General features: G+C 33.3%; 1 protein-coding gene across 2 annotated transcripts in view; it reads right to left on the reverse strand.

The window, feature by feature from the left end:
* Window positions 1-26869, reverse strand: part of LOC115989652 (protein ACCELERATED CELL DEATH 6-like) — a 40801-nt gene that overhangs the window by 9025 nt on the left and 4907 nt on the right. For both annotated transcript variants that reach the window (XM_031113454.1, XM_031113455.1), the window contains exons 3-4: window positions 15685-16493; window positions 15053-15585 (exon numbers count right to left, since the gene is read on the reverse strand). In XM_031113454.1, the coding sequence (XP_030969314.1) occupies window positions 15053-15585; window positions 15685-16444 (1293 nt within the window). In that variant the 5' untranslated portion in view covers window positions 16445-16493. The remainder of the gene's footprint in view (window positions 1-15052; window positions 15586-15684; window positions 16494-26869) is intronic.

The following is a 26869-nucleotide window of genomic DNA, read 5'->3' on the forward strand; positions in this document are numbered from 1 at the left end:
CTATGTTCCATGACAACAAGGGTCAAGGATCAGCTCAGAGATCAAAAGATCCACAATAGGAGAGCAACTTGCTCTAATACCACTTGAAAGTTTTTAGACCCCTTAAAACACAATTGGATTAACCTAGTTAATTAGCCAAGTTATTACTTAGTCCAAATTCCAGATCTAGACTATCACAATCAAATAATCATATCATGCATAGCAGTGAAAATATAAATAATACAGTAATATGATGACTCAAGAAACCAAACCAGTAAAAACCTGTGGAAGATTTAACCTAACTATCCTTAAGGTAAACTTGAATCCACTATGAAAGAATCGAAGTTTTACAATAGGACTTAGACCACTAACATCTTATTGCTACCTACCAGTAGAAACTTACTAACACGATCACGTGCAAGCTCTGAGACCACAGACTCCTTCTTTCTTGGATTCTCTAGCAAGTACAAGTACACCCGCTTATGTTTCTTTAAGTTCTTATGGCAGCAACTAAATGATCATCAAGTTCTTGAATGAATCTCCTCTTGATAACCCTAAGATTGTGTAAAAGAAAGCTCCTCATAGATCTCACAAGATATTTACACAAACCGCAATTTGAACAACTCTTAAAACGTGACTAGAGTTTGCCTTATATACCTAGGGCAAAAACATAAAACCCTAAACATTTTAAATGAACTAGAGCTGAGTTGGAATTCTGTAGAAAAACGCATTCTACTCGATTTTCGATTGATCGAGCCTAAGCTTCGATCGATCGAACCAGGCCGAAATGCACTATCAATTCTGCATAAGCTTGAATCTAACTTTACATAAAGGACACAATTTTGAGCAAGTCTAAGCACGACTAACAATTGTTTTGATCATAGTTTGCCAACATTACACATTAGAGTTCTAAATACATTAGTTCCTAAGTCTTTAGAACCTAACACTTATGAAATAGAATTAAGTCATATGAAACGATGAAGTAGTCTACACTGTGATGGAACCCCCTTGGCATTCCAAACAGGATGTTCCCTACACATATTCGGTTTTTTAAATTAATTAATTAATTAATTTAATAATAGCTAGGTAAGGCTAGTGTACCCGAACATATTCAATTTTTATTACAAGTATGCCATTCTTATGTCATAACATTTATTAAATTAGTAAAGTTTCTTTATTGATTAGAAACCTTTTTATTCAAATTCTACCTATACTAAAAGTCAGTTAGAGTTTTGGTACATTAATTAAAAAAACAATTATTATGGAACAAATGTTTTAAGTTCAAATCCTATCATATATATATATATATATATATATATGTATATATGTATATGTGTGTGTGTACACATGTTACATACTATACTATATAATAAAATTGGGTCCTAGAAGTCATGGTTATGCCAAGTGACTATATTTTCTTTGCAACAATACTTTCATTAATTATTATTAGTTTACCTCACTTGATCATATCAATTTTAATTTGAAAGATTGCTACTAACACCCTAGAAATTATTTAGACCCCAATCATCCAAATTTACAACTTAATCACTTTTACTCTCAACTAAAAATCAATACCCAATATAAGTGATTAACCAATTTCCATTGCATGCATATTCAAATAGCAATAAATGAATATAAACAATATAAAGTGTGGAAACAAAAGATATTGAAGAGGTAATGAGAGGCCCCGGCAAGAAAACCTCTTCGCGGCACCACAGCCTAATCTCCACTAGTGAATAGTTGTAGTACATGATTGAATAAAGACCCTCTAAGCCTACCCCCCCCCCCCCCCTGGTACTTGAGCCATCCAAGGTCCAGCTATCTACCGACATCCTGAAGTCCTTTACATAGTATCAAAGTCCATGCGTTGAGCGGCCAACGAGAAGCCACCAAGAGCTCTTGGATTTGTAGTGTTGCTCCAAATGGTTTCTAGCACCAACCATCTCTTTCACACTTAGATAAGGTGAAGGTAGTGATGGTTAAACTCCTTTCTCTTAGATTTCGAAATGGTGTGAAGGAAGGAGAAGAGAGAAAACAATAAGTATTTGGCTCTCTAAAAGGAAATCTCTCTCTCTCTCTCTCTCTCTGAAACAAATCTCAAAGTTAATTTCTGTCTCTCTTAGGTTTTATGTGAAGGAAAAAGAGATATATATGTGAGGAGTGAGTTGGCCAAAGGATAAGAGTGAAAGGCTAGAACTCTATCCTCGAGCAAGTTGCAACCGCTACTAGGTCATAAGTAGGTTACGACTTGCATAAATAAAAATCATTAATTTATAAGGGTGAACTTTGCTTTCAGTATGTCATCTATGTAATATAATTTTTCTTGAATTTTAGAGGGCATATGAGTTATGGAATGGAAAATGAACAAACCTTAATTATCTCAAAATGTGAGATTGTTTAACCGTTTATACGGTTGTGAATCCTAAGATGACTAATTTAGGATTAAGAGCTATAACATTAAGCTTCTGGTAGTTATCAATGGAGAAAGAGGAATGACGATGAATTAAGGTGGTTACTTTGAGGGAACCAGTCCTCCTAAAGAAGAAAGAGATAGAGATACGAAACTGGAAGTAAAACAAACATTGGTAATTTCAGTTATACTTTCAATATTCAATACAACTCTCTTTACACCCATCCAATGGTTAGTAGTTACGTTCAATTATTAATAACTTCCTACTAACTAATATAACTGCCTTACAACTGCCATATTTCAACTACCTAACAAATCACTATTACACTACACTAATGCTCCCAACAGATTGTACACAAAGTTTTAACATATTTTTCCCCATTCAAAACATCTTGCCCACAAGCTAAGGAAATGTGAGTACCAAAACTTCACTTATTGGTCCTTATTCTTAACTTCTTAGTTCTGGTATGCGACATAACTACTGGTTTTGGCATTAATTGTCTAGTTTCATCAAGAGATGGCAAAGTAGGAATTGGAGGTACATACTGCTCTAACTTTAGTTTTTGATAAGATAAATGAAAAACAGGATGGATCTTGCTATCAAAAGGAAGATACAATTTATAAGCCACCTCCTCCACCCTTTGAAGAACTTGAATAGGTCCATAAAATCTGGGAGATAACTTCCATTTCCCTTTATAAGCCAAGGATTTCTGCTTATAAGGTTGCAGCCTCAAATACACCCAATCCCCCCCACTTGAAATGACCTCTTGGACCTATGCTTATCAGCCTAAAGTTTCATTCTTTCATGTGCAAGAGATAAATTTAAGGGAAGCCAAAAGTTTGTCTCTGACTAAGAAGAGAATCAACTACCTCCACTCATGTAATACAAAGAATAGAGTTATGTAGCTTTTGTGGGGAGTGACCATATAATGCTTCAAAAGGAGTGACTTTAAGGGCTATGAGAAAATTGGTATTGAGCCAACATTCATCAAAGAGAAGCGGCTCAACCCACCTATGAGGTTTATCTCTAGCAAAGGCTCTCAAATATTGTTCCAAACTCTTGTTCACAATCTTAGTTTGACCATCAAAATTAGGGTGGTAGGCTTTTGACATAGCTAACTCCACACCCTACAGTTTGAACAATTTAGACCAAATGACATACGTTAAAGTGGCATCCCTATCATTGACTATGGTAGTTGGAAGGAAATGAAGCAACTTTAGAAGTTGTGTAAGGATGATTTGAAGGAGAGAAGTGCACATACTTTGTCAACTTGTCTATAACAGCCAAAATCACCTCATAACCATGAGACCTGGGCAATCCTTCCACAAAATCAAGACTCACATCAAACCAAGGCTTAGCTGGAATGGCTAATGGGTGCAATAACCTAGCTGGAGCTAAATTTCAAAATTTAATCATTTGACAAACATCACATTCTCTGATAAACTTCCCAAGGTCAACCTTCATACCCTTCAAATAGAATTCCTACTTAGCTTTCTTAAAAGACTTTAAATAACCAAAATGTCTAGCAATGGAACTACTATGCACATGAGCAAGGACCAATGGTTTAAGAGCACATTGAGAACCTAAATAGAACCTTCCCTTGTATAAAAGAAAACCATTTTGCCCAAAAAACCTTTTGAGAGGATTAACCCCTAAGTGAATGGACTAAAATAACTCCTAAATTTCTACATCATCTGATAACTAGCTTTGAGAAGATCCAAGCAAGTAGGGGCAGGGAAGGAAAACAAAAACAATCAACTAGACTTGCAACCCTCCTACAATAAACTGGAATTAGAGAAGAGAAAGAATTAGGTGCAACACTCTATAGACTAGGATCAAGTTTTCTAGAGCGAGCATCAACAACCTTTCTCTCAATGCCTTTTTTTACTCCACCACAAAGGTATACCCCATTAGCTTAGTAATCCACTTTTGTTGTGCTGGAGTGCCAATTCTTTGCTCCAACAAAAATCTTGGTGATTAGTCCTAACCACAAAAGGTTTTTTTAAGAAATATGGCCTTCAATGTTTTATTGTAACAACCAAAGCTAACAATTCCTTCTTGTAGGTTGACAAATGAAGTCTCTTACCTTTCAAAGTTTGATTGTGGAAGGCTATGGGCCTCTTATATAGCATCAAAATAGCTCCAAGCCCAAACCAAATGCATAACACTCAATGATGAATAGCAATGTAAAATCTGGTAAGGCAAAGACATGTGGTGTAGAGACTACGTCCTTTAGCCTATTGAAACCAACCGACTTTAGCATCCTAATGAAAGAATTCATTTTTAATTAAGTCAATAAGTGGTTAGGCAATTGACTATAAACCTAAATGAATTTTTTTGTTTTACCTAGACAAGCCTAAGAAACCCTTTAAAGCCTTGACAAATGTTAGGACAAAACATTGTTGTATAGCAACTATCTTACTGGGATTTGCTTTAACACTCTCCCCAGAAATAATGTGGTCCAAATACTGCATTTCACCACAACCAAAAACACACTTAGATTGTTTAGCATAAAGCTGGTGTTTAAGGAGCACTTCTAATATAACCCTTAAATGAATCACATGATCAATTAGATTCTTGCTAAAGGCCAATATGTAAATAAATAAATAAATAAAAATAATAAAAAATAAATAAAACCAACACAAGAGCCCTTAAAAATGGTTTGAAAACATAATTTATCAAAGCTTGACATGTAGAAGTTAAACCAAAAGACTTTACCAAAAACTCATAATACTCTCATGAGTCCTAAAGGCAGTCTTTGGAATACCAGTTTCAATCATTCAAATATTATGGTAACAAGATTTGAGATCCAACTTAGAAAATACAGTAGCCTTAGCCAACTCATCCAATAATTCATCAACAACAGATACATGAAATTTATCTTTAATTGTAGCCTTATTTAAAGCCCTATAATCAATACACATCCTCCAACTTCCATCATCATTTCTAACTAACAACACATGGGATGAAAATGGGCTTTGGCTTGGCCTAATGGATCCTATTTCCAACAATTTTTTAACAAATTTTTCAATCTCAGACTTTTGATAATAAGAATACCTATAGGGTCTTTTACATATTGACTAGACTCCTTCCTTCAAGAGAATGTTGTGCTCATGACCTCTGGAAGGAGGCCAGCCCATTGGAACCTAAAAAACTTTGGCGTACTCCTTTAATAAGTCACTTAAGCAAGTAGGAAGTTGATCTAGAGTGGAAGTAGTAGAGGCAATAGGATAGATTTGTAAGATAAAACCTTTCCTAATAGTGCCTTCAAAACATCTGCTCACCAACCAATATAGAAGTACATGATTGCATCAAACAATGTAACATCACAAGCTTTTGCCGATACTAGAATTTCAAAGTTAACAACTTGAAATCCCATAAAATTTCACCCTAGGTACTTAACCAACTAGTTCCACGACCACATCATAGCCCCCTAAAGAGAGCACATGGAGATCAACCACAAGATGTAAGTTTCAGAACACACACCCATAGTTCAAGTAGCCTCACCATTGGCCACCTTTACTTACAAAATTCTAGAAGTATAAACCTTCAATTTCAACTTCAACACCAAAGCAAGATCAATGAAATTGTGTGTACTCCCTGAATCAATAAGAGAGACTATTCCCAAATCTTTGATTCTTTAAAGGTCCTCATAGTATTAGGGGAAGGACAACCCACTAAAGCATAGAGATTAATATCTGCTTCCCCATGATTGTGCTCCAAATTCTAATCATCAGGAACTTCCACTGCAGTCTCATTTAACTGCACAATACCTTTGAAAGTTGATCATTTTTCAATGGGGATCCCTCCAAGAGAAATACCTTAGCCCCCTTACATTGATGACCAAATTGATACTTCTCATCACAGTTGAAACAAAGATCTTTTTTCCTTTTGCCATCCATTTGAGCAGGAGTTAATCCCTCACTTTTTGTTCTTCCTTCACTTCTACCTTTGAAAGTCGATCACTTTCCAATGGGGATCCCTCCAAAAGAAATACCTTAGCCCTCGTACATTGATGACCAAACTAATACTTCGTATTATAGTTGAAACAAAGATCTTTTTCCTTTTGTCATCCATTTGAGCAGGAGTTAATCTTCTCAAAGGTAGCTTCTATTGTTGTTCTTCCTTCACTTCTACCATAGGAGGTAGCACAAGAATAGAAGATTTTCCAGAATATTAAAAAAATTTGGATCCTTTTCTACTATTAAATATAAATTCCTCCTGAATCTTGGCTAAACTAAAGGTTGTATTCATGTTCTGTGAAACAAACATCCTCACTAGTAGTCTCACTTCCTTCTTTAATCCATTCAAGAAACAACTATGTTTATGGGATTCAAAAAGCCCTTTGATTCTGTTAGAGAGAGCATCAAATTGACTCTTATATGCAATTACACTTGTGGTCTGCCTAAACCTAGTCAGAGCTTCCAAATCAAACTTGTAAAGCTTTAACAAAGGCTTCCTAATCTCCAAAAAGGCTTGTCTCTTCACCAGCTTAAAACCAAACCAGGACTTTCCCTTCCATATGAAAAGAAGCCATAACCAAAATTTCAAGATTTGAAGTCTTGTATAAATTGAAGTACTGATTGGTTTTGTATACCCAAGCAGTAGGGTCTTCACCCCTGAATTTGGGAAACTCAAGCTTGAGGGACTTAGAAAGAGATAGAGCTAAGGTATTATTTGATGCAAAGTGATCACTAGATTGTGGTGGATGGGGCTGTTGCTTCTCAATTTATGAATTGGAAAGCTTCTGCAATATAGCACTGAGTTGTTGAATTTCTTGGAAATGGTGATAATGCCGATCTTTAATTTGATGGATCTCGTGAAAAATTAACATATAAAAAGTGTCTTTGTATGTAACATGAAAAATTCGAGGGCATGTAAATTATTAGACTTAAGGTCTAATATAATTTTGGAATCAAGAGACGTTAAAATTTGTTGAGAATAAATTATGTCATGATTCCATAGATGCATCGATACCTACTTAAACATAAGTTGTTGACTCCAATTCTAATATTGCACTAAAAGAATTAATGGTGGTTCACCAAGTCAACAAAGGAGTAGTCAAAGAGTGAGGAAAAGAAAAGGACTTTGGTTGGGATTTCATTTCCTATCAAGCTCATGTTTACCTTGTTGAAGGTAATAGAGATGTAAGAGATGCATGCAGTTTCATGTAGCCATGGAGGATATGCTCTCCTTTCCCACATTCTGTAAGCCTTTTATTTTGCAATAACATGCATTCAGGCTTCATAGGTGAACAACATAAATATATAAAAACTAGAGTTTTTGTTTTCTTATGACCATACTTGTCCACCATTTGAGACATTTTTACTCCTTTCTAGTTTAATGAACTTGAAATCTTTGTTAATATTTTGTGATCCTCCATCGCCATTACCATCGCCATAGTGCCTTTCACGATTAGCCTTGCATTATACAATGAATCCAATGTATGGTATATGCAAGAGTACATTAGATATATTATGATAACCCTAAAACCACGATAGCTCTATTAGAAATTAATTTATAATTTTAATAAAGAAATTTCTAGATGGCGGATGTTAGTATTTCAGGGTGATAAATTGTTGGTGTTTCTAAGTGTCAATTATTTGTATCTAGAAGTCTAGAAGGCTCTTTCAAGTATAAATAAGTGCTATTGTCCTGCTTTAGGTAGATCAGAAAAAAAAGAAAAAAAAAAAAATTATCAGTCTAGCATTGTGTAGGAGCAGCAACTCTGCATCACAAAAACTTTGTAATCCATTGCACTTTATCTATAAAAATTCTGCATATGCCAACAAATTTTGGTATCAGATCCAGCCTATACAGCATCTATACATCACCTGATTTTTCTTTCTTCACCAACTTTTAAACCTCTCTTTAGTTAATCTCCACGGATGCCAAATCTGGAGATCTGTTGTTTTCCTATTCAACAAACCAGATTCCTATTTTCAATGGAGAACACTATACTAATGGAGCTCTCAATTGATGACCATTTTCATTTCCCAAGATCTATGGGATTTAGTTGAAGATGGTTTTCAAGACCCACCAACAACAAAAATTTCAACCTAGACTAATGCAAATCAAAAGGAGTACAAGGAGAAATTGAAGAAAAATGCTATTGCCTTGAGGATCATTCATCAAGGGGCAAGCAAGTCTATCTATCCCAGAATTTTTGGTGATATAAAAGCAAAACATGCATGGGAGATTTTGCAAAAGGAGTTTCAAGGCTCAAATAAAGCCATCTCTGTTAAGCTTCAAAACTTGTGGAGAGACTTTGATAATTTAACAAGGAAAGAAACTGAATCTGTCAAAGATTTCAATTCAAGAGTTGCTAAGATTGTTAATCAAATCAAGAGCTATGGAGATACTATGCAAGGGAAGAAACTAGTTGAGAAGATACTCCAGAGTTTGCCTAAAAAGTTTGACCATGTAGTAGCAACAATAGAAGAATCTAAAGGCCTATCAATTTTTACCATGTATGAATTGATGGGGTCTCTTGAAGCACATGAAGGAAGGAAAAGTATATTTTCAAGCCAACCATTGGAGCATGCATTTCAATCAAAGCCGAATGTCTCTCATAATGGGTTTTCCAAAAGAACAAGGGAAAAGAGGAGGCAATTATCAAAAGAAGGGTCAATATGGAAAAGGCTTAGGCAACTTCAAAGAAGAGCATAACAGAGGACGAGGAAAGAATGAAGAAAAATACTAGCAAAAACTAGGTACCTCTAGTGGCCAATGTTTAATTGCAAGAAACTTGGTCATGAGTCAAATGAATGTTGTTTCAGATGCACTAGATGCAAAATTCCTAATCACTCTACAAGGGATTGTTGGTACCGAGATAAATAAGAGAAAAAATATGTGAATTTTGTAAAAGACCGTCAGGAAAATCAATTATTTTATTCTTACTTGAATGCTCAACATGAAACACAAGATACATGGTTTCTGGCTAGTAAATACAGCAGTCATATGACAATAATTCCAAGTCTTTTGTGGAACTTGATTGTAGCTATACTTCTATAGTTAAGCTTGGAGATGGGAAGCTAAAGAAAGTTGAAGGAAAAGGAACCATTGTTGTCCACACCAAAGAAGGTAACCAAAAACTTATTCATGTTCTTTATGTGCCAAGCTTATCTCAAAACCTTCTTAGTGTTGGTTAGTTGCTTAGAAAATGTTATTCCTTACACTTTGATGATGGTGTGTGCACTGTATATGATAAGAAAAACAAATTGACAGTGGCCAAGGTTGGAATGTCACAAAATAATGTTTTTACTCTTAGCATGCCATTAAATGAGAAAACTGCTTTGAGAAGTGAGACTATTGATGAATTATCAAGGCCTTCAATAGCTGAAGCAAAAAAAAAAAATGGTAGTTGGTCTTCCTTCAATCTAGAACAATGACAACATTTGTGAAGGTTGTATATATGACAAGATGCATCGTCTTGCATTTCCAAAGATAGCCTGAAGAGCTTGTGCTCCTCTAAAACTTATACATGCACATATGCGGGCCAACTAGAACGCCATCATTAATCAACAAAAGATATTTTCTTTTGTTTGTTGATGATTACACAAGGACGATGTAGATTTATTTTCTTGATAAAAAGTTAGAAGCATTCTCATTTTTTCTTTAGTTTGAAGTTCTTTTTGAAAGGCAAAGTGGCCATCAAATAAAGACCTTGAGAATTGATCATGGTAGAGAGTTTATCTATAAGCCATTTATGCAATATTGTAAAGAAAATAACATTCAAAGGCCACTCACAGTTCGAAGAACTCAACTAAACAGAGTAGCTGAAAAGAAGAATTGAACAAGGGATTAAGGGTAAGGGATTACCCAACATGCTATGAGCAGAAGTTGTCAACACAGCTGCATATATTCTAAATTGGTCTCCTACAAAAGTAGTTAGAGACAAGACTCTGTTTGAAGCCTGGCATAAGCAAAAACCTATGGTGAATCAGCTTAAAGTCTTTGGTTGCATTGCATATACTCATATTCCTTCACAAGAAAAAGAGAATTTTGATGAAAAGGGAGAAAATTTTATTTTCATTGGCTATAATGATGAGTCTAAGGGATTTTGCCTTTTGAATTCTAAGACAAACAAGTTGGTGATTTTAATTGATGTTATTTTTGACGAGTTGGTAGCATGGCAATGGGAGGAAAATGTCCAAAAATGCAAAAACTTGGAAGTTCATGTTTTTCTTGATTTTCAAGACAAGTCTAATTCATTTCCAAGCATGAATTTTAAAGAAGCCCTAAGAGCAACATCATCTCCAACTAGATCTTCAAGCACTGCCTTGCCAAATTTAGATTGTTATAATTCAAATAGCCCTCCAAGAAAGTTTCGCTCATTGTCATATGTATATCAATCTTGTGAATTTGCATTATTTGCTAGTGAGCCACAAACTTTTGAAGATGCTGCAAAGGAGAATGTGTGGGCAAAAGCCCTGGATGAAGAAATTGCTAGCATTGAGAGAAATCACACATGGAAGCTTGTGGACTTGCCTAATGGAAGAGATGTGACTGACTTAAAATGGATTTACAAAATGAAGTAAATGAAGATGGCTTAATTCAAAAGCATAAGGCACATTTGGTCACAAAAGGCTATGCACAACAAAATGGAGTGGATTTCCATGAAATAATTGCACTAGTTGTTCGCATGGAAACTATTAGAACTTTATTAGCTCTTGCTGCACAAATGGAGCTTCAAGTATTTTAGTTTGATGTTAAGTCAACATTTTTAAATGGCGACTTAGAAGAAGAAGTGTACGTAGAGCAACCAAAGGGATACATGAAGAAAGGAAAAAAAGACAAAGTCTATTGTCTTCGAAAGGAATTATGTTTGTTCTGTTTAGACCCCTTAAAACCATATTAGTTTAACCTCATAAATTAGCCAAGTAGTTACTTGGGTTAATTATGAGATTTAGGATAAACACATGTAAACATATTACTTAGTGCGGAAAATTAAAGAAGACAGTAATATGATGACCCCAGGAAAACCAATAAAACCAATCGTTTCAAGATAAAAAAAACCTAGGGAGGATTTAACCTAACTATCCTCAAGGTAAACAAATCCAGTATGATAGAATGGAAATCTAAAATAGATTTAAACCCTAAATCTAAAACTACATCTTGTAGAATTTACTAACACAACCACGTGCAGCTCTGATTCCACGGATTCTTCTATCTTGAATATGTTGAATACAAACTTCCACGTTTGTGACTTTGAGATCCTACTCAAAGGTTTCATATCACCATTAGTAGTTGATTTTTATGCAGCAACTTTCCACCAATTCTTGATTGTAGATCTTTTGTTTTGGCAAATACTTGTTGAGTTAGAAAGTACAGAAACTTCACAAATCTCACAAGAGTAACTCACAAGACTTCTAAGAACTTGTAAAATGTAGTTAGGGTTTTCCATTTATACTTGGTAGTGTTTCACTTAATCCCTAAACATTTTCGCAAGCTTTGGGTTTGATTTAAAATCTATTGTCTGCAATTTTTGATTGGTCAAGCTTGATTTTGATCAATCGAGCTTTATAGAAACTGAACTCCTCTTTTAGCAGCTTGCATGTTCTTTGATCTTGACTTAAACCATCATGAGCAATGTCTAACACCTAATCTAGACCAATTTCGATTTCAGTTTGCCAACATACAAAATTTAGAAATCTAAACATTAAATCCTAAATATTTAGAACCTAACACATTTTATGGCCTAAAGCAAGCTCCAAGAGCTTGGAATAGCAAAATTGACTACTACTTTTGCCGAAATAATTTTCAAAGGAGCAAATGTGAGCCATTGCCTTATGTCAAGCATGAAGGTACTAGAGATTTTCTAGTAATTTGCTTATATGTTGATGATTTGATCTATATGGGCACAAATATGAAGACGGTTGAAGATTTTAAATAGGCCATGATGAAAGAATTTGAGATGATTGATTTGGGTTTGATGAAATACTTTCTTGGTTTTCAAGTGCAACAATCTAAAGGTGAAGCTTTTATTTGCCAAGAAAAGTACATTGAGGATTTGTTTAAAAAAATTCACATAGCAGCATGTAAAGCGGTGTCCACACCTATGTCTTCTAATGAGAAATTGTAGCAAAAAGATGTAGTGGAAAAGGCAAATGCAAAGACATATCGAAGCCTTGCTGGTTCTTTGATTTGTCTCACAAATACAAGGCTAGATATTGTTCATTCAGTTAGCCTTATATTAAGGTTCATGAATCAGCCCAACAAGCTACATTTTGCAAAAGAAAAAAGAATTCTTCGCTACCTGCAAGGCACCAAGAAGCTAGACATTTTGTACAAAAGGAGAATTTCAACAATCTTGTTGATTTCACTAACAGTGATTAGGTTGGATCACTTGATGACAGAAAAAGCACGTCAGGCTACATTTTTTGCTTGGGATCAAATGTGATAGCTTTGAGTTCAAAGAAGCAAAAGGCAATTGCATGCCTTCTTCAATAGAAGTTGAATATATTGCAGCAACTGATGTAGCATGTGAAGCTATTTGGCTAAGGAGATTACTTTCAGATTTGTAGCAAAAAATTGAAGAACCTATGGTTATTTGGTATGACATTATGTCTACGATTGCAATGACTAGGAATCCTATTTTTCATGCAAGGACAAAGCACATTGAGCTTAGGCACCATTTTATTTTAGACTTGGTTAGTGAAGGAGAAATCCAACTGGAATTCATTAGTACCAATGATCAACTAGTAGATGTTCTCACCAAAGCAGTTAAAGTTGACAAAATGGAGTGGTTCAAGAAGAACTTAAAGATTACAAAAAGGGTGTTAGAAATTAATTTGTAATTTTAATAAAGAAATTTCTAGGTGATAACTTTTAGTATTCCAAGGTGATAAACTGTTGGTGTTCCTAAAAGTTAGTTATTTGTATCTAGAAGTCTAGAAGGCTCTTTCAAGTATAAATAAGTGCTATTGTACTGCTTTATGCATATTAGAAAAAATCAATCTAGTATTATGCAGGAGCAGCAGTTTTGCATCACAAAAAACTTTGTAATCTATTGCACTTTATTAGTAAAAATTCTGCATATACCAACAAGCTCAGGGTATTACAAAACAACCATAGTCCATGGTCCTAATATATTTGAATACAAGTCTTTTGTACCACTTTTTGTGTTCCACTTTATTTTCCACTATTTTCATGTATTTGTTTAATTTTCCTTACAAACTAGCCAAAGTTAAAAATGAAAAAAAAAATTAAAAAAAAAAAAAAAGAAAAAAAAACATGACAAGTTGCAATTGGTGGAATATAAAATGAAACACAAAATGGTACAGAAGATTTATATTTAAGGACAAAATTTAGCAATAAAATTAGTTGTAACCTTAGGCTACAACCTTACTCAATATTATTTTATTGGAGAAGAATTTTAACAAATCTACCATTATATGACATCTTCTTCTTCTATTCCCTATACTTGCAATATTTCAAAAAAATTAAAAATTAATAGCTATATCATCATTAAAATTTTTAAATTGCAAATTTTTGTAATTTAAAATTATATATAGAAAATAAACTTATAAATCATATAGTAAATAATATCCAATTGACACAAAATTTGACATGTGTATTAAGAACGAAAAAACATGAAATTCAACAGTTAGATTTTTAAAATATGCAGTAATGTTTATTTTATTGAGGAAAGTTGTAACTTTAGGTTACAACCAATTTCGTACCTAACTTTGTCCTATATTTAATATATTCTAACTTCCACCCCTCAGACTAAGGTGGTAGGGCTTGATAAAAACTTGAATTTGGAATGAAAGTCTTCATGTAAGGAAGGTCTTTAATGCCCATCGACTAAATCAGGAACTACCAATAAATACCTAAAACAAGAAAGATCACCATTGAAGAGGAAGAAGCCCGTAAAGCTTGCGATGCACGTGAAAGTCCATCTTGCTGAGGGTGTGCTAAAGCGGTCACAAAGAGTGTTTTTTGTGTTGCTTAGGTAGATAAAAGCATCGAGAAAGCTCTTGAAACTGAGACTTGGCCTAATGGCAGAAAGAGCTCTAGCACGAGACCACAAGTGGGCATGTCTCCAACACGTGTTGTGTAGAGGAAGGACCTATGGAAGTTAGGCGCGTTGCCAGTATGAAACTGGCATGTACGTAGGGGCTCTAAACACATGGAGAGTGTCTTTAGAGTAGGAAGTGGTTTGTGTGGCCACAAGGATGTCAATGATAGGGACTACGACTCTGCATGAGAACTTGAGTGACATTGAAACAACAATTCTAACAAGACCCAGATAAATATTTAAGAAGTATAGATGGAATTCCCATGGATCTAGAACTTGAGTGCTGGCTATGATGTTAACAAGAGAATGCCTTTGTCTCTCCAGGGACGTGTAGCAATGGTCTCAAAAGGTATTTGGTGTCCTGGTTGGGCAGAGAAAACACTTGAATACAAAATCTAGACATAATGGTAGAAAGAGGCTGCAAAAGGCCACATATTCGTGGCTCTAATACCATGTTAGAATAGGAGGAAGATAAAATAAAATGATGGAGAGAGAGGGGAAGCTAAAGAAATAGAACTATTGTGCACGGTTCGGCCTCACATCCATGGTAGAAACTCAAAAATGACTATATTTTTCCTATTTTGAATTGTATTTTTCAATGAACCATGATAGCCAAAATTCCTAGTATATTCTAACATACCTTTCTAATCCACGAATATGTCCGAATCCCAATAGCAATATCAATAGCAGTCAAGCCTTTCTTGTTTTTGCGCTTTAAATCAACTCGATTATCCCACGTGAGAGAACATAGGACTAAGGCATGAAGGTTCATTGACGCCAAATGCAAAGCTGTATTTCCGTTCTTGTCCCCTGCGTTTAAAAGCTCCTCAAGCTTTGAGCATTCCAATATGGTTTTTACTACAGTGTTTTCTCCACTCTTAGCTGCAACATGAAGAATATTTTGTCCCTCTTTGTTGAGTAATTCTATTGGATTAGGCCACTTTTGTTCAAGCAACTTCTTGACTACCTCTATGTGGCCTTTTTTGCATGCAATGTGAATAGGAAAGTCACCATTTGTACTGCTTTCGAGGGCTTGTAGTCCAAATTTGCTCAACAGGAACTCAACACCTTCAGTGTAACCTTTGGATGCTGCAAAATACAGTGGCGTCTTCCTCTTTTTGTCTCGTATGTGGAATAGTATTGGATTCTTCTTGCATATTTCTTCTAAAATATCTAAGTTCAAAAAAAAAAAAATTTTAAAAAGTGAATAAAATTAAAGAAACTGATTTAAATAGTGGAAACTAAATTGATGAAGTTTGGGACCAGTAGTACCTTTTCTTTCCATTAAGATGGCAGCATAAACAGGTGACTCTTCTTGAGGCCCTCCAACTAACTCATCATATACACTGGGAGCTTCGAACAGACGTTCAAGAATTTCTTTGTCACCAGTTTCAATAGCGAGACGCAATGGAGATTCACCATTTTCATTCAAATAGTATGACACTTTTGGATTTGCCGAAAACAAACAACTGACGGCATCAGGAAAAAGAGCTTTGACAGCCTCATGCAGGGCAGTATTTCCAATGTCATTTTTCATTTGTGATAAAGTATCATTATCATTAGCAGGACATAGTTTACTAGACTTTTCTATGAGGACTTCGACTACCCTCAACTTTTTAGCCTTGGTAGCAACATGAAGTGCAGTATCGCCTAAATTCTTTTTCCTGTTAAGAAGGAAGGGGAAGTGATCAATGACGAGTTCAGCTATATTTACACTTCCAAAACTTGCTGCCTTGTGAAGCAATGAATTCCCTGATATCGACATTTGATCTAAAATGGCATCCAAACGGAGTTCTTTATCCATTGAAACTTTTTCCAATGTAGCAATGAAATTATTAACATCATCTTTTGCTACTGCTTCATATAAAGTATCATCCATCAATATATTTGTGTCAGAGTCCTCCGTCCCCTGCAACATGGTATTTGTGGATTGGAGCTTTGGGAATTGTTTTGCCTTTAAGATCTCTAACCTCTCGTAGTTTCCTCTCCCTATCTGGGAAGCATAGTCTTCCATGGGTATCTCTAGAGCCATTAGTCCCACAAATGTCTGACCAAAAAATTACTTACCACTTCGAAAAGATCTAAAAACAAACAAAGAGGATATCAAGGTACTGGCTTATAAAGTTTCATCCCTAGTCCATCAAATTGAATTCCAAAAGCACTGTCACATCACCGTTTTCCTTAGTTCAAGGTTCAAAGGCTTGTGATTCAGTGATATTGTCGAAGTTTTTTATTGAATAGAATTGGGTTCAAATCCCCACCCTATTTGTTTAAACATGAAAAAAAAACAAATAAAAATTCAAGAGTTGGTCCCTGGACGTGAGGACCGAAGGGTATCGTTACAGACATCACATTGCCCAACCTTGAATACTTGTGTATTTTGGTGCTTTAGAATAAGGGTGATGATAATGTTAGAATGCAACACGATTATTTTACTGATTATTATTTAGTATAAATGAGTTTGTGTTACATTTAATAATGAGTCAATTTCTTGTTAACAAAGTCAACATGCAATTAATCCGAAATGACTCAGTTCTTTATGTGTCAAGAAGTGTAGTAAAGTTTTTGACACTTAACCTATTTAAAAATAGTCCGATTAATATATGCCCTAAACCATCTATTTTTAGAAACATTTTCTCAGAAATTGAAAAAGCTATTAGTACTTTTTCAATTCCCAAGAAAATATTTTCAAAAATAATTAATTATTGTATGTCCTTGGGCATTAGCAAAATCTATCTAAAAAAGTATCATTTTTATCCAACAAAAATTTAAATTTAAATATAGAATTGTAATTAATAGAAATTTAATGGTTGTATTTGTAAATTTTTCATTAAAATTTTAAGTTCCTAACCCTTTTATCTAAATAATTATTAAAAAAAAAAAAAATTCTCATTACAGTTTGTCTTTCTTTCATTCGGTTGATTTGAAATAAATATTTTTAGATTGTATACTATGGTTACTATAATTAATGTTTAACTATTTACAATCCCATAAACTGTGGGTTTTGAATCCATAGGGCTAGGTTAGCCACCAATGATCAATCCATTGAGAATCATCAAACCTATCAGGCAAAATCTTGACCTATCAAAATTCGTGCAGAACTTATTCCAAGTTTACTTCTATTAGTTTTCATGAAGATAGAGTTTTGTGACTTTCAAGTTAAGGTATTAAAGCAACCATAGGGCACATTATTTGAGATGTTTTGAGAGGTGTGTGGTGTACACAAAGTATTAGGAGATTTCTAAGCTCTAAAGCACAACGAATATCCAATAACAAAGAATTGTTGTAGTGAAACTTCAAGTGGTTTCTTGAAGGTGTGAGTGGCATTCACATGCAACGAAATTTGTTAGTGGAAGAGTTTGTGGATTCAGAGTTGCATATGATCACATCAATAAGTACTATGGGATGTAGCAGATTAGTGTGGAGTTATTCTATTTGCAAAACTTCAATTCTACGTAGTTGATTTGTTTTCCTTTGGGTTAGTGGTTAAGTCCTCACCGTGGTTATTACTTCGGGAACAATTGTTCCATTGGTTTTCCTTGTGTAACCACATTGCATGTTCCTCTTAACTTTTTTGTTTGCGCAATATTGTGCATGATCATACTAACCAAGCCTTGATTATAGTTGGGTTAATTAAAAACTTGTTTCTAAATTGGTATTTTGGCACAAATGGGGGCTGAATTAAGGGCTGAATTCCCCAAGTGGGAATTGAGATATCCTAAGATTTTCAAACTATCTCATTTAGGCTCTGTTTGGTTTGGAGGATGGAAAAATAAGATAATATAAATCATTTGGAGGATAGAAAAGTGGGAAGGTAGAAGATATTTTTATTTTCAACTATGTATGTTTGATACAGAGGATAAAAAAGTGGAATGATGGAAAATAAATTTAAAATTCATTTATTTGGTTAAGAAGAAAAATGAGATGATAGATATTGGAATTTATCTGAATTACACTTTAATACCCATATTATGTCCATAAAAGCAATTAATTCATCCTATTTTGTTTTTTGAAAAAAAATTAATAATAAGTAGGGTTGGCGACTTAAGTTGACATTTTTCACTTGGATAGGGCCAAAATGGGCAAATGCCCTTTTCGCGCAAATTATACAACCTTCTCCCCCCTTTTCAAAACTAATTAGGAAAATGTCCTTCTTTTGTAACTTGATTTTCTAAAAATCGAGTTTCAACTTAAAATTCGATTTTTGGACAATCAAGTTATAACAAATTAAAAAAAAAAAAAAAAAAAATTGCTCGAACTTGATCTCCATGAACTTGAGTTCCATGCAATTTTTTAAAGCCCTATAATGGCATTTTAAAACATGCAAGTTTTTTTCTTAAGTATGATCACTCTATAGGGAGTCCTATAGTGGCGTTTTAACATGTAAGTTTTTTTCTTAAGTCTAATCGCTCCATTAAGGAGCCCTATAGTGGCGTTTTAATTACCTATAGTGGCATTTTTTATGGAACTCGAGCTCCATGAACTCGAGTTCCATGCAATTTTTTTTATTTTTTTTAAGTTTTACCTATAAATACGTTTCATGGAGGCCTATAGTAACGTTTAATTTATGGAACTTAAGTTCCATGCAATTCTTATTTATTTATTTTTTTTTTAAGTTTGATTGCCCCATACCTTTTTTTTTTTTTTTTTTTTTAGTTTGATCACCCCATACTTGATTTTCTACAAATCAAGTTTTATATTGAAACTCAATTTTGAGAAAATCGAGTTATAAAAGAGGAGCATTTCTCCAATTAGTTTGGGAAAGGGGGCAGAAAGTTGTATAATTTGCTCGAAAAGGGCATTTGCTCAGATTCCCCATAATCATAGTGACACTTTACGTGTTGAACCTGGGCTTACAAGAATAGAGGATTTAAATGAGCCATAGCTATACACTCAAGTCCATCAAGGACACTAGTGAGCATGAGCCAAGGGCATGAAGTTATTTCTCAAGCACTTCTCATTGTAGGATTCGAACTTGCAACCTCTACCTCCCAAACCCTTAGGAGTAAGCCCATGACCGCTAGACCAACTACTCCTGGTGGTAAAGCAATCAATTCATCTAATAATCAATAATTAACTAATTTAATAACAATTAATATAATACTATTTTTTGATAGCTAATCTACCCTCTGACCACGCAAGAAAGGTCTATAATAAAAAGAAACCCCAAAGCAAAGATGGGGCACGGCAAAATAAAGTTGATAGTGAGGCAAAGCAAAGTTGAGCAACGCAAACGAGTGGAGGACGGCTGAATACAGATTGCACGAATGAAGTAATGCGACAGCGGACAACAATAAAAATCGAACTGGTTGTGGTCTGAAGAAGTCACCGGCTGCAAGTGAAGGACTATGCCACTAATGTAGGAAGAAAATGGTCCTGAATCAGCTGTTTTTACCACTCCAATCCTAACATATCATATTATCTTATCACATATTTACTATTTAAGAATAAGTATTACCACACCCAATCAATTTTAATACACATATATAAGTATTGAAATGTTATTAGGTATAGTAGAATGTATTGAATTTTAAGTAAAATGCTGAAGTGGCAATGTCTTATCAAATAGTGTAAAACATAAGTATTACTCCCCATCCTTACCAAATTTGGACTTTTTTTTTATATCATGATTGAAAAATTAGGGTTTTCTTAATAAGAAAATTTCTCTGTTTCGTCTTTAATTTTTGGCGTACCAAAATATCCTCATACAAATTCTAAAATAACATACGTTTGAGTTTAATTTTTTTTTTTTTCCTACAAAAAAGCAAAAAAGGTTAAAACAGTAATACTATCTTACGAAGAAAAGAAAAAAAAAAAAAACCGTTATTCTCACCACCCATTTGTATTAAATGTCTGATTCATATTTGTATTTGTTATCATTTGAATTCAAATACTTCAATTATCTTTATAAAAATACAAAATTACTTCGAAAAAAAAAAAAAAAAAAAAAAAAAAAAAAAAAACCCACTACCTCACATAAAAACTACTCATTTCTATCCCAAAAATTTCTATGGTTTTTTTTTTTTAATTCTTTAAAATATTTCAAAATTTTTGTTATCCAAATTTTATACAGTTATCACAGATCCTCACCATTCACACTGACATATATTATCTTTCTTTTGTTCAAATATCAAAATTTTTGGACAAATTACAACTTACTTACATATAGTTTGACTAAAATTTAAGTTGCCTACATATGGTTTGAAATTAGGCACTTTACCAACCCAAGGTTAATTCAGTTAGATTTTCTTAACCCCAAAATTTTTTTTATCCAAATTCTATACAATTATCACAAATCTCCATCCATCCACACTAACATACATCATCTTTCTTTTGTTCAAATCTCAAAATTTTTGGGCAAATTACAACTTACCCACTTGTGGTTTAGCCGAAATTTAAGTTGTCTATTTGTGGTTTAAAATTTGAAATTTTACCCACTTGAGGTTAGTTTAGTTAGATTTCTTTAGCCCACTTCTGTTAAAAACATGGCTAAATATGTGATTTTGCTTCACTTTTATGTTTCTCTCTTCCAAAAACACCAAAAAATTAAAAAAAAAAAAAAACATAAAAATACAAGATTAAATAAAATAAAATAAAATCCAATAGAACATCTGCATCATGTGATTTCAAACCATAAGTAGGTAACTTAAATTTTGGTCAAACTTCAGATGGGTAGGCAACTTAAATTTCAACCAAACTACAGGTGGGTAAGTTGTAATTTGCCCATTTTTTTTAACTTATTACAATCCTTATCTCAATCAAAAAATTCAAATGTCTCGTTGGGTTTCAACTTACCTTACCTCCTTCTTTAAAATAAATAAATAAATAAATATACGCGGTTATTTATATATCACTTTTAAGTATTATAACACTAAATCAAAAAATAAAAAAATAAATAAAGGCATTGTTTCGTGAGCAAAGCGCATGTGATGAGTCTAGTATATATATTATCTTGAATTGCATATTTTTATCCATATAAATTTATTTTTATTATTTAAAATAATTAAAATTTTGTGCTTCATAATTTTTTTAAATATTAATATATAATCCTAATTTATTTAATAAAAGCCTCAATCTAAAATGTTTGAAAAGTATTAACCGCAAATCATACAATTTGAAAATTCTGACACATACACTACTTTTTTATGTGCTATACTTACTTAATTAAAACATTGATTTAGGATATTTTCTTATTTAATATAAAAAAAAAATATATATATATATATATATATATATATATATAATCGAAGACTTTGACCTCTCCACATTTTTACACATTAGTATTAGTTAAATAAATATTTTAATCTATCTATCTATCTATCTATCTATATAGATAGATAGATAGATAGATAGATCACGTCTACTTTTGAGAATTTTAGTCCATAACAAACTCTACTATTAGAAACCTCCTAATTTTACACATCATCTAATTATTTATTATTTTTTATGCATATTGTCTTTTCTTTTTTTATTAATTAATTTATTCTTATTTTTTGCCGATGGTACCCACTTCTTTTTCTTCCTCTCCTCTTTTTAATCTCTCAAATCTGATTGTCTCTCTTCAAGCCAGAAGTCTCCACCTATGTCATTCTCTTTCTCTAAGCATTTATATGGCATCATCCCGTATAAAACCACAAAAAGTTATATACTTATCATTTGTCCGGCGGATAAATCACAGCCCCAGTAGAGTATAGTATGTATAGATCAAAAGATCGCAAATTTTACCACCGAGCGCATTGGTCAACTGGTAAGGGGTTGTCCTAGCTTAACCAAGGTCTCGTGTTCGAGCCTTGGGCATGCAGCTGCATTAAAACTCGATTGGGAGAGCTTTGCCGTCCTTGTGGTCCTACCCGGTTCGAATCTGGATTTAGTTGGAGCCCCTGTGGTTCCGAATACCGGGTGGTTTAACAAAAAAAAAAAAAAAAAGATCGCAAATTTCTAAATTCAACTAACAATTTTTTTACTTTTTATGGATGTTTATGTCCGTCCATTTTTTTTTTTTTTCCTAGTTATGTCTATCTATTGAATCTACAAGTAAGTCTACTACTCTAAACCTACTGAACTTAAAAGTAATGTAAAATACCAATCTCTCACCCAAAGAGAGGTCTAAAGCCACTGATAGATTCACCCCTTTTTTCACTAATATTTTATATATTTTTTTTTTCAAATATTAAACTATTCAATATTCAACTATTTGGGATAATTTACATAAATAATATGTTTAGTGGTTGATATATACATACATATATATATATATATATATATAACTGAAGTTTTTGACTTTTTGTTAACCTCTCTGGAGCTTACCACATCATTATTATTTTATAATTTTTTAACAAATTTGTATTTTATAATTTTTTTTTTAGTCTTATATTTTTCTCCTATAATTTCTAAGTTGATAAAAAACTTAATTTGATTACAACCCAAATTCTTCTACTACAATTTATTTGTTCATATCCTATCAAATTCCTTTTTTTTTTCTTTTTTTTTTCGATAAATAATAAAACAAAAGCAGCCACCGCCTACCATTACGGTCTTTTTTTATTATTTAAAATATGCATCCTACTTGGTTGATACTTATACAATACCTATGAGAAACTATTTTAAATTATAAAATAATTTTTCTGTTAACTTTTAATTAATAGTTTTTTTCATATAGGACTCTCTATTTGTTTTTTTAAAACATATGTGATTTTAAATTTAACTATTTCGTGTATCGCACGGGTTAGCGACTAGTAGTATATAACGACCCAAGATTGAAAATTCTTCCATTTTATAAATTGACTTAATTTTTTTAAGGTATGTAAACACTAAGTTGATGTAATTCTTTTTTTTATTATTATAATAAAATAATATATATATACACACACATAAGTATAAAATTTTAAATAGCTTTTATTTGAGTAGTATGACAAGATAAGTGCTGGATTCACGTTCTCTTTCTTATGCTTCCCCTGCCTTTCACTGATACAAACACGCCAATCCAAATCTTTCTCTTCTTGAATAATTAAAATTTTAAATTTTCAACTCTTCTTAATACGTACTTCAAATTTCAAGTTAATAGGTTTTTTTACAATTCATTTTATAAGTAAATTTTTTATTTGTAATTTTAAAATAAAAATTGTAAATATTTAATAAAAAATCTATTGAGTTGTGTAAAGTTAACAATTATATTAGTGTAATTTAAACTCAACCTATATCTATAAGTAGTGAATTCTTATAATTTTTGTGACAAAATATTTTACAAAGCGTGATGGTGAGAGTAGCACACACCGAGAGAAGGTTGGATAGATGGGTTCAAGTACATTGGTCACTCTATTATAAAAATTTAAAATAAAAAGTTTTTAATCACAATAAAATCTCACAACTTTACAATACAAGTTTGAGATGCCAATTCAAAATAGGTTAAAATAATTTGAAAAAAAAGGGATTATAGCTAAACCCACCACAATTCAAAATAAAAGTGTTGTAAAATTTTGTTGTAATTGTAGACTTTTTTTTTTCCTTTTAAGAGAAGCACAGTCCTTGAATTGGTACATAGGCAAAGAGATTGTATTTCAATTGAAACCGCATGATGTTTTTGACTAGGGTTGTCCACAGACATACTCCACCCAACCCACCTGACCAGGCCTAATCCAACCATCAACTAATTTGATGATCATAGTGGTCGACAACAAGTGTCCACCAGCAAAACCTAATGATGGCATGTCTCCTCCTCCAAGATCAAACTTGACCCGATCCAACTAAAAAAACTGCTCTTTGTTTAAATCTTCACTTGAATTGGTCTTTGACAAAAACTAGAGGAGATCTCACAATGTTTGACAAGGTTTGTAGGGAATCTCTCTTTGTCACCGTCTCTTCTTGTTTCACTTAACATGATCACCACCGTTAGCCAAGGGTGTCAATTTTGTACTAGATCCCATTTTCAATTTGACTAGGAGAACAAAATATTTTGTTATCAGTTGATATCTATTTATATATATTTCTATATACACACATGTTTGTATTCATTTATGTGTGTATGTATTTTTTATTAACATATTATCTAAAATGCACATATTTATAAGCTTAAATATTAGTTTAAATACATTAACCAAAATGTATCAACTTAAATAGCATGTTTTTTCTAAGCATTTATTATTATTCAGACTAAAACATTAATACTGGCCAAAACACCAGGAAAATCCCTAGTAGCTACTATGGCATATACAAACTAGTGTTTTATTTAGTACATTTTAGAAGAGTACCTACGCCTATTTAATGACCGGTATGATATATACTAATAATATGGCCTACACTAGTGGACACCCGATCTAATACTTCTCTACAAACGGGGGCGGGTCTCGTTTCCTGCCATTGGCCCAACACAACTTGACTTGTGGACTCTTTTTTTTTTTTTTTTTAATCTTTCGAAGTCTACAACTTGTTTGGTTTAAAAAAAATATCACTTATCACTCAGTTTTCATCATCCATCACTCATCACTCATCACTCATCATATAAAACTCTGTTTTTTCACACATTCAAAATAAAACTGGTTTGGTTTCATATATTGGGTCCGTTTGGATTGAGCTTATTTTTGCTGAAACTAAAAACTGAAACTGAAAACACTGTAGCAAAATAATTTTTAAATGTGTAAATAGTGCCGTGAGACCCATTTTTAATGAAAAAGTTACTGAAAAGTGGAATTTATGGGTCTGTAAACAGTGCACAGATGCACTGTTCATAGTAAAAAAGTCAACAAATGCGGACTGAACTAAAAAAAAAAAAAAGAAAACCACAGAACAAAAATGCAGACGCCACAATAATTTGAATCCAAACGGGCACATTGTATTTATAACTCAGAATTTTGCATAAGACCTATTTACTGTGTTGAGTCAGAATGGATAAGATGGTAGGACTCATTTACTGTGTTGAGTCAGAATGGATAAGATGGTAGGACCCATTTACTGTGTTGGGTTAGAATGGGTAGTTTCCTACCGACGTGCCCCTTCTCTTTCTTCCTTCTCTTTCTATAATTTCTTCATTCCAAGTAAGGGTCATCAAATAGCCCATGACCCATGGTCTGGCCCAGTAGCCCGCTAGCCCACCAGGCATATGGGCAGCCCAACCCGATAATATTGAAACCCGTGGGCAGCCCAGTAGCCCAATGGGACAGGCTATGGGTTGGTTTCTTTACCCATAGGTGCCTAGTGGGCCGGCCCGTTAGCCCAGCCCAGTAGCCGACTCGTTAGCTTGACTCATTGCCCAAAATTTATAACAAAATAATTTGAGGGTTGGGTAGGTGAGGGATTGAACTTTAGACATTATAAAAATTTTAAGATCACACACCTAACCACTAAATACTTGGAATGATTGTGATACAATATGCATAATGAATATATATTTTGGTATTAGTCTAGTAGTTTTGATTTTTAAAACAAAGTTACTAAGATAATTGTTGCCCTACCTCTGTGCCTCTGGAAAGAAAGTCATTCTTTCTTTTGATAAATTTCAATTCTTTCCTTACAAGTTACAATTATAGAAGAAATTCCTTAAAAAATAAAAAAAAATAATTAAAAACTTACCATTAGTTGGAAGAAATTCTTTCCTTATTGAGTTGATATTTGATTCTTCATATATTTCCTTTAAGAATTGATATTTGATTCTTCATATATTTCCTTTAAGAATTGATATTTTATTCTTCAAATATTTCCTTTAAGAGTTAATATTTAATTCAATGTACTTATTTATTATTATCAATAAAAGTTAATTAATCTTATTTTAGTACCTTTTAAGAGGTATGTCTTAGTATTTTTTTTTAATAGAATCTTTTTAGTAGATTTAATTGTTTAATTTGATAATTTGTAATAATATATAATTATAATTTTTTTGGTTAAATTTTTATAACCCCATTGAAGACCTGTTAAAAATGCTCATGGGTAGCCCATTAAACTCACCTCACTAGCCCAGCTTGCTAAAGCCAAATGGGTATTGCCCATGGATAAGGCCATGGGCTAGGGTTTTTCCATCCAGTCCGGCCCGACTCAGCCCATTGACTAGTCAACAGCCCATTAAGCCCAGCTCATTAGACCCATGGGCCAAGTAAAAATGGATCGGGCCGGCCCATTGACGAGGCCTAATTCCAAGCCTCTTTCATTTCTTCAGTTCTTACTTTCTTTTCTTCCATTTTTGTACGGATTTTCCGAAAGAAAACCCAAACTCACAATCAAAACAAAGAAACCTACCAACAATGACTAAAACCCAAAAGCAACCCACCAATAAAGAAACCCAAAAGCAAGCTCCAGCCATGGCCCCAAATCTGGAAACACCAAACCCAAATCAAATCCCATTTTGAAATAAACCCTAAAACCCAAAACAAAAATCTTTTATTTAGAAACACCAAACCCAAATCAAACTTCATTTTTCAAACCCCAAACCCAGATCTTAATCTTTTCTTTCTGCTCTTCGCTGGTGATT

The sequence above is a fragment of the Quercus lobata genome, chromosome 5 (genome assembly GCF_001633185.2).
Source record: "Quercus lobata isolate SW786 chromosome 5, ValleyOak3.0 Primary Assembly, whole genome shotgun sequence".
NCBI lineage: Eukaryota > Viridiplantae > Streptophyta > Magnoliopsida > Fagales > Fagaceae > Quercus > Quercus lobata.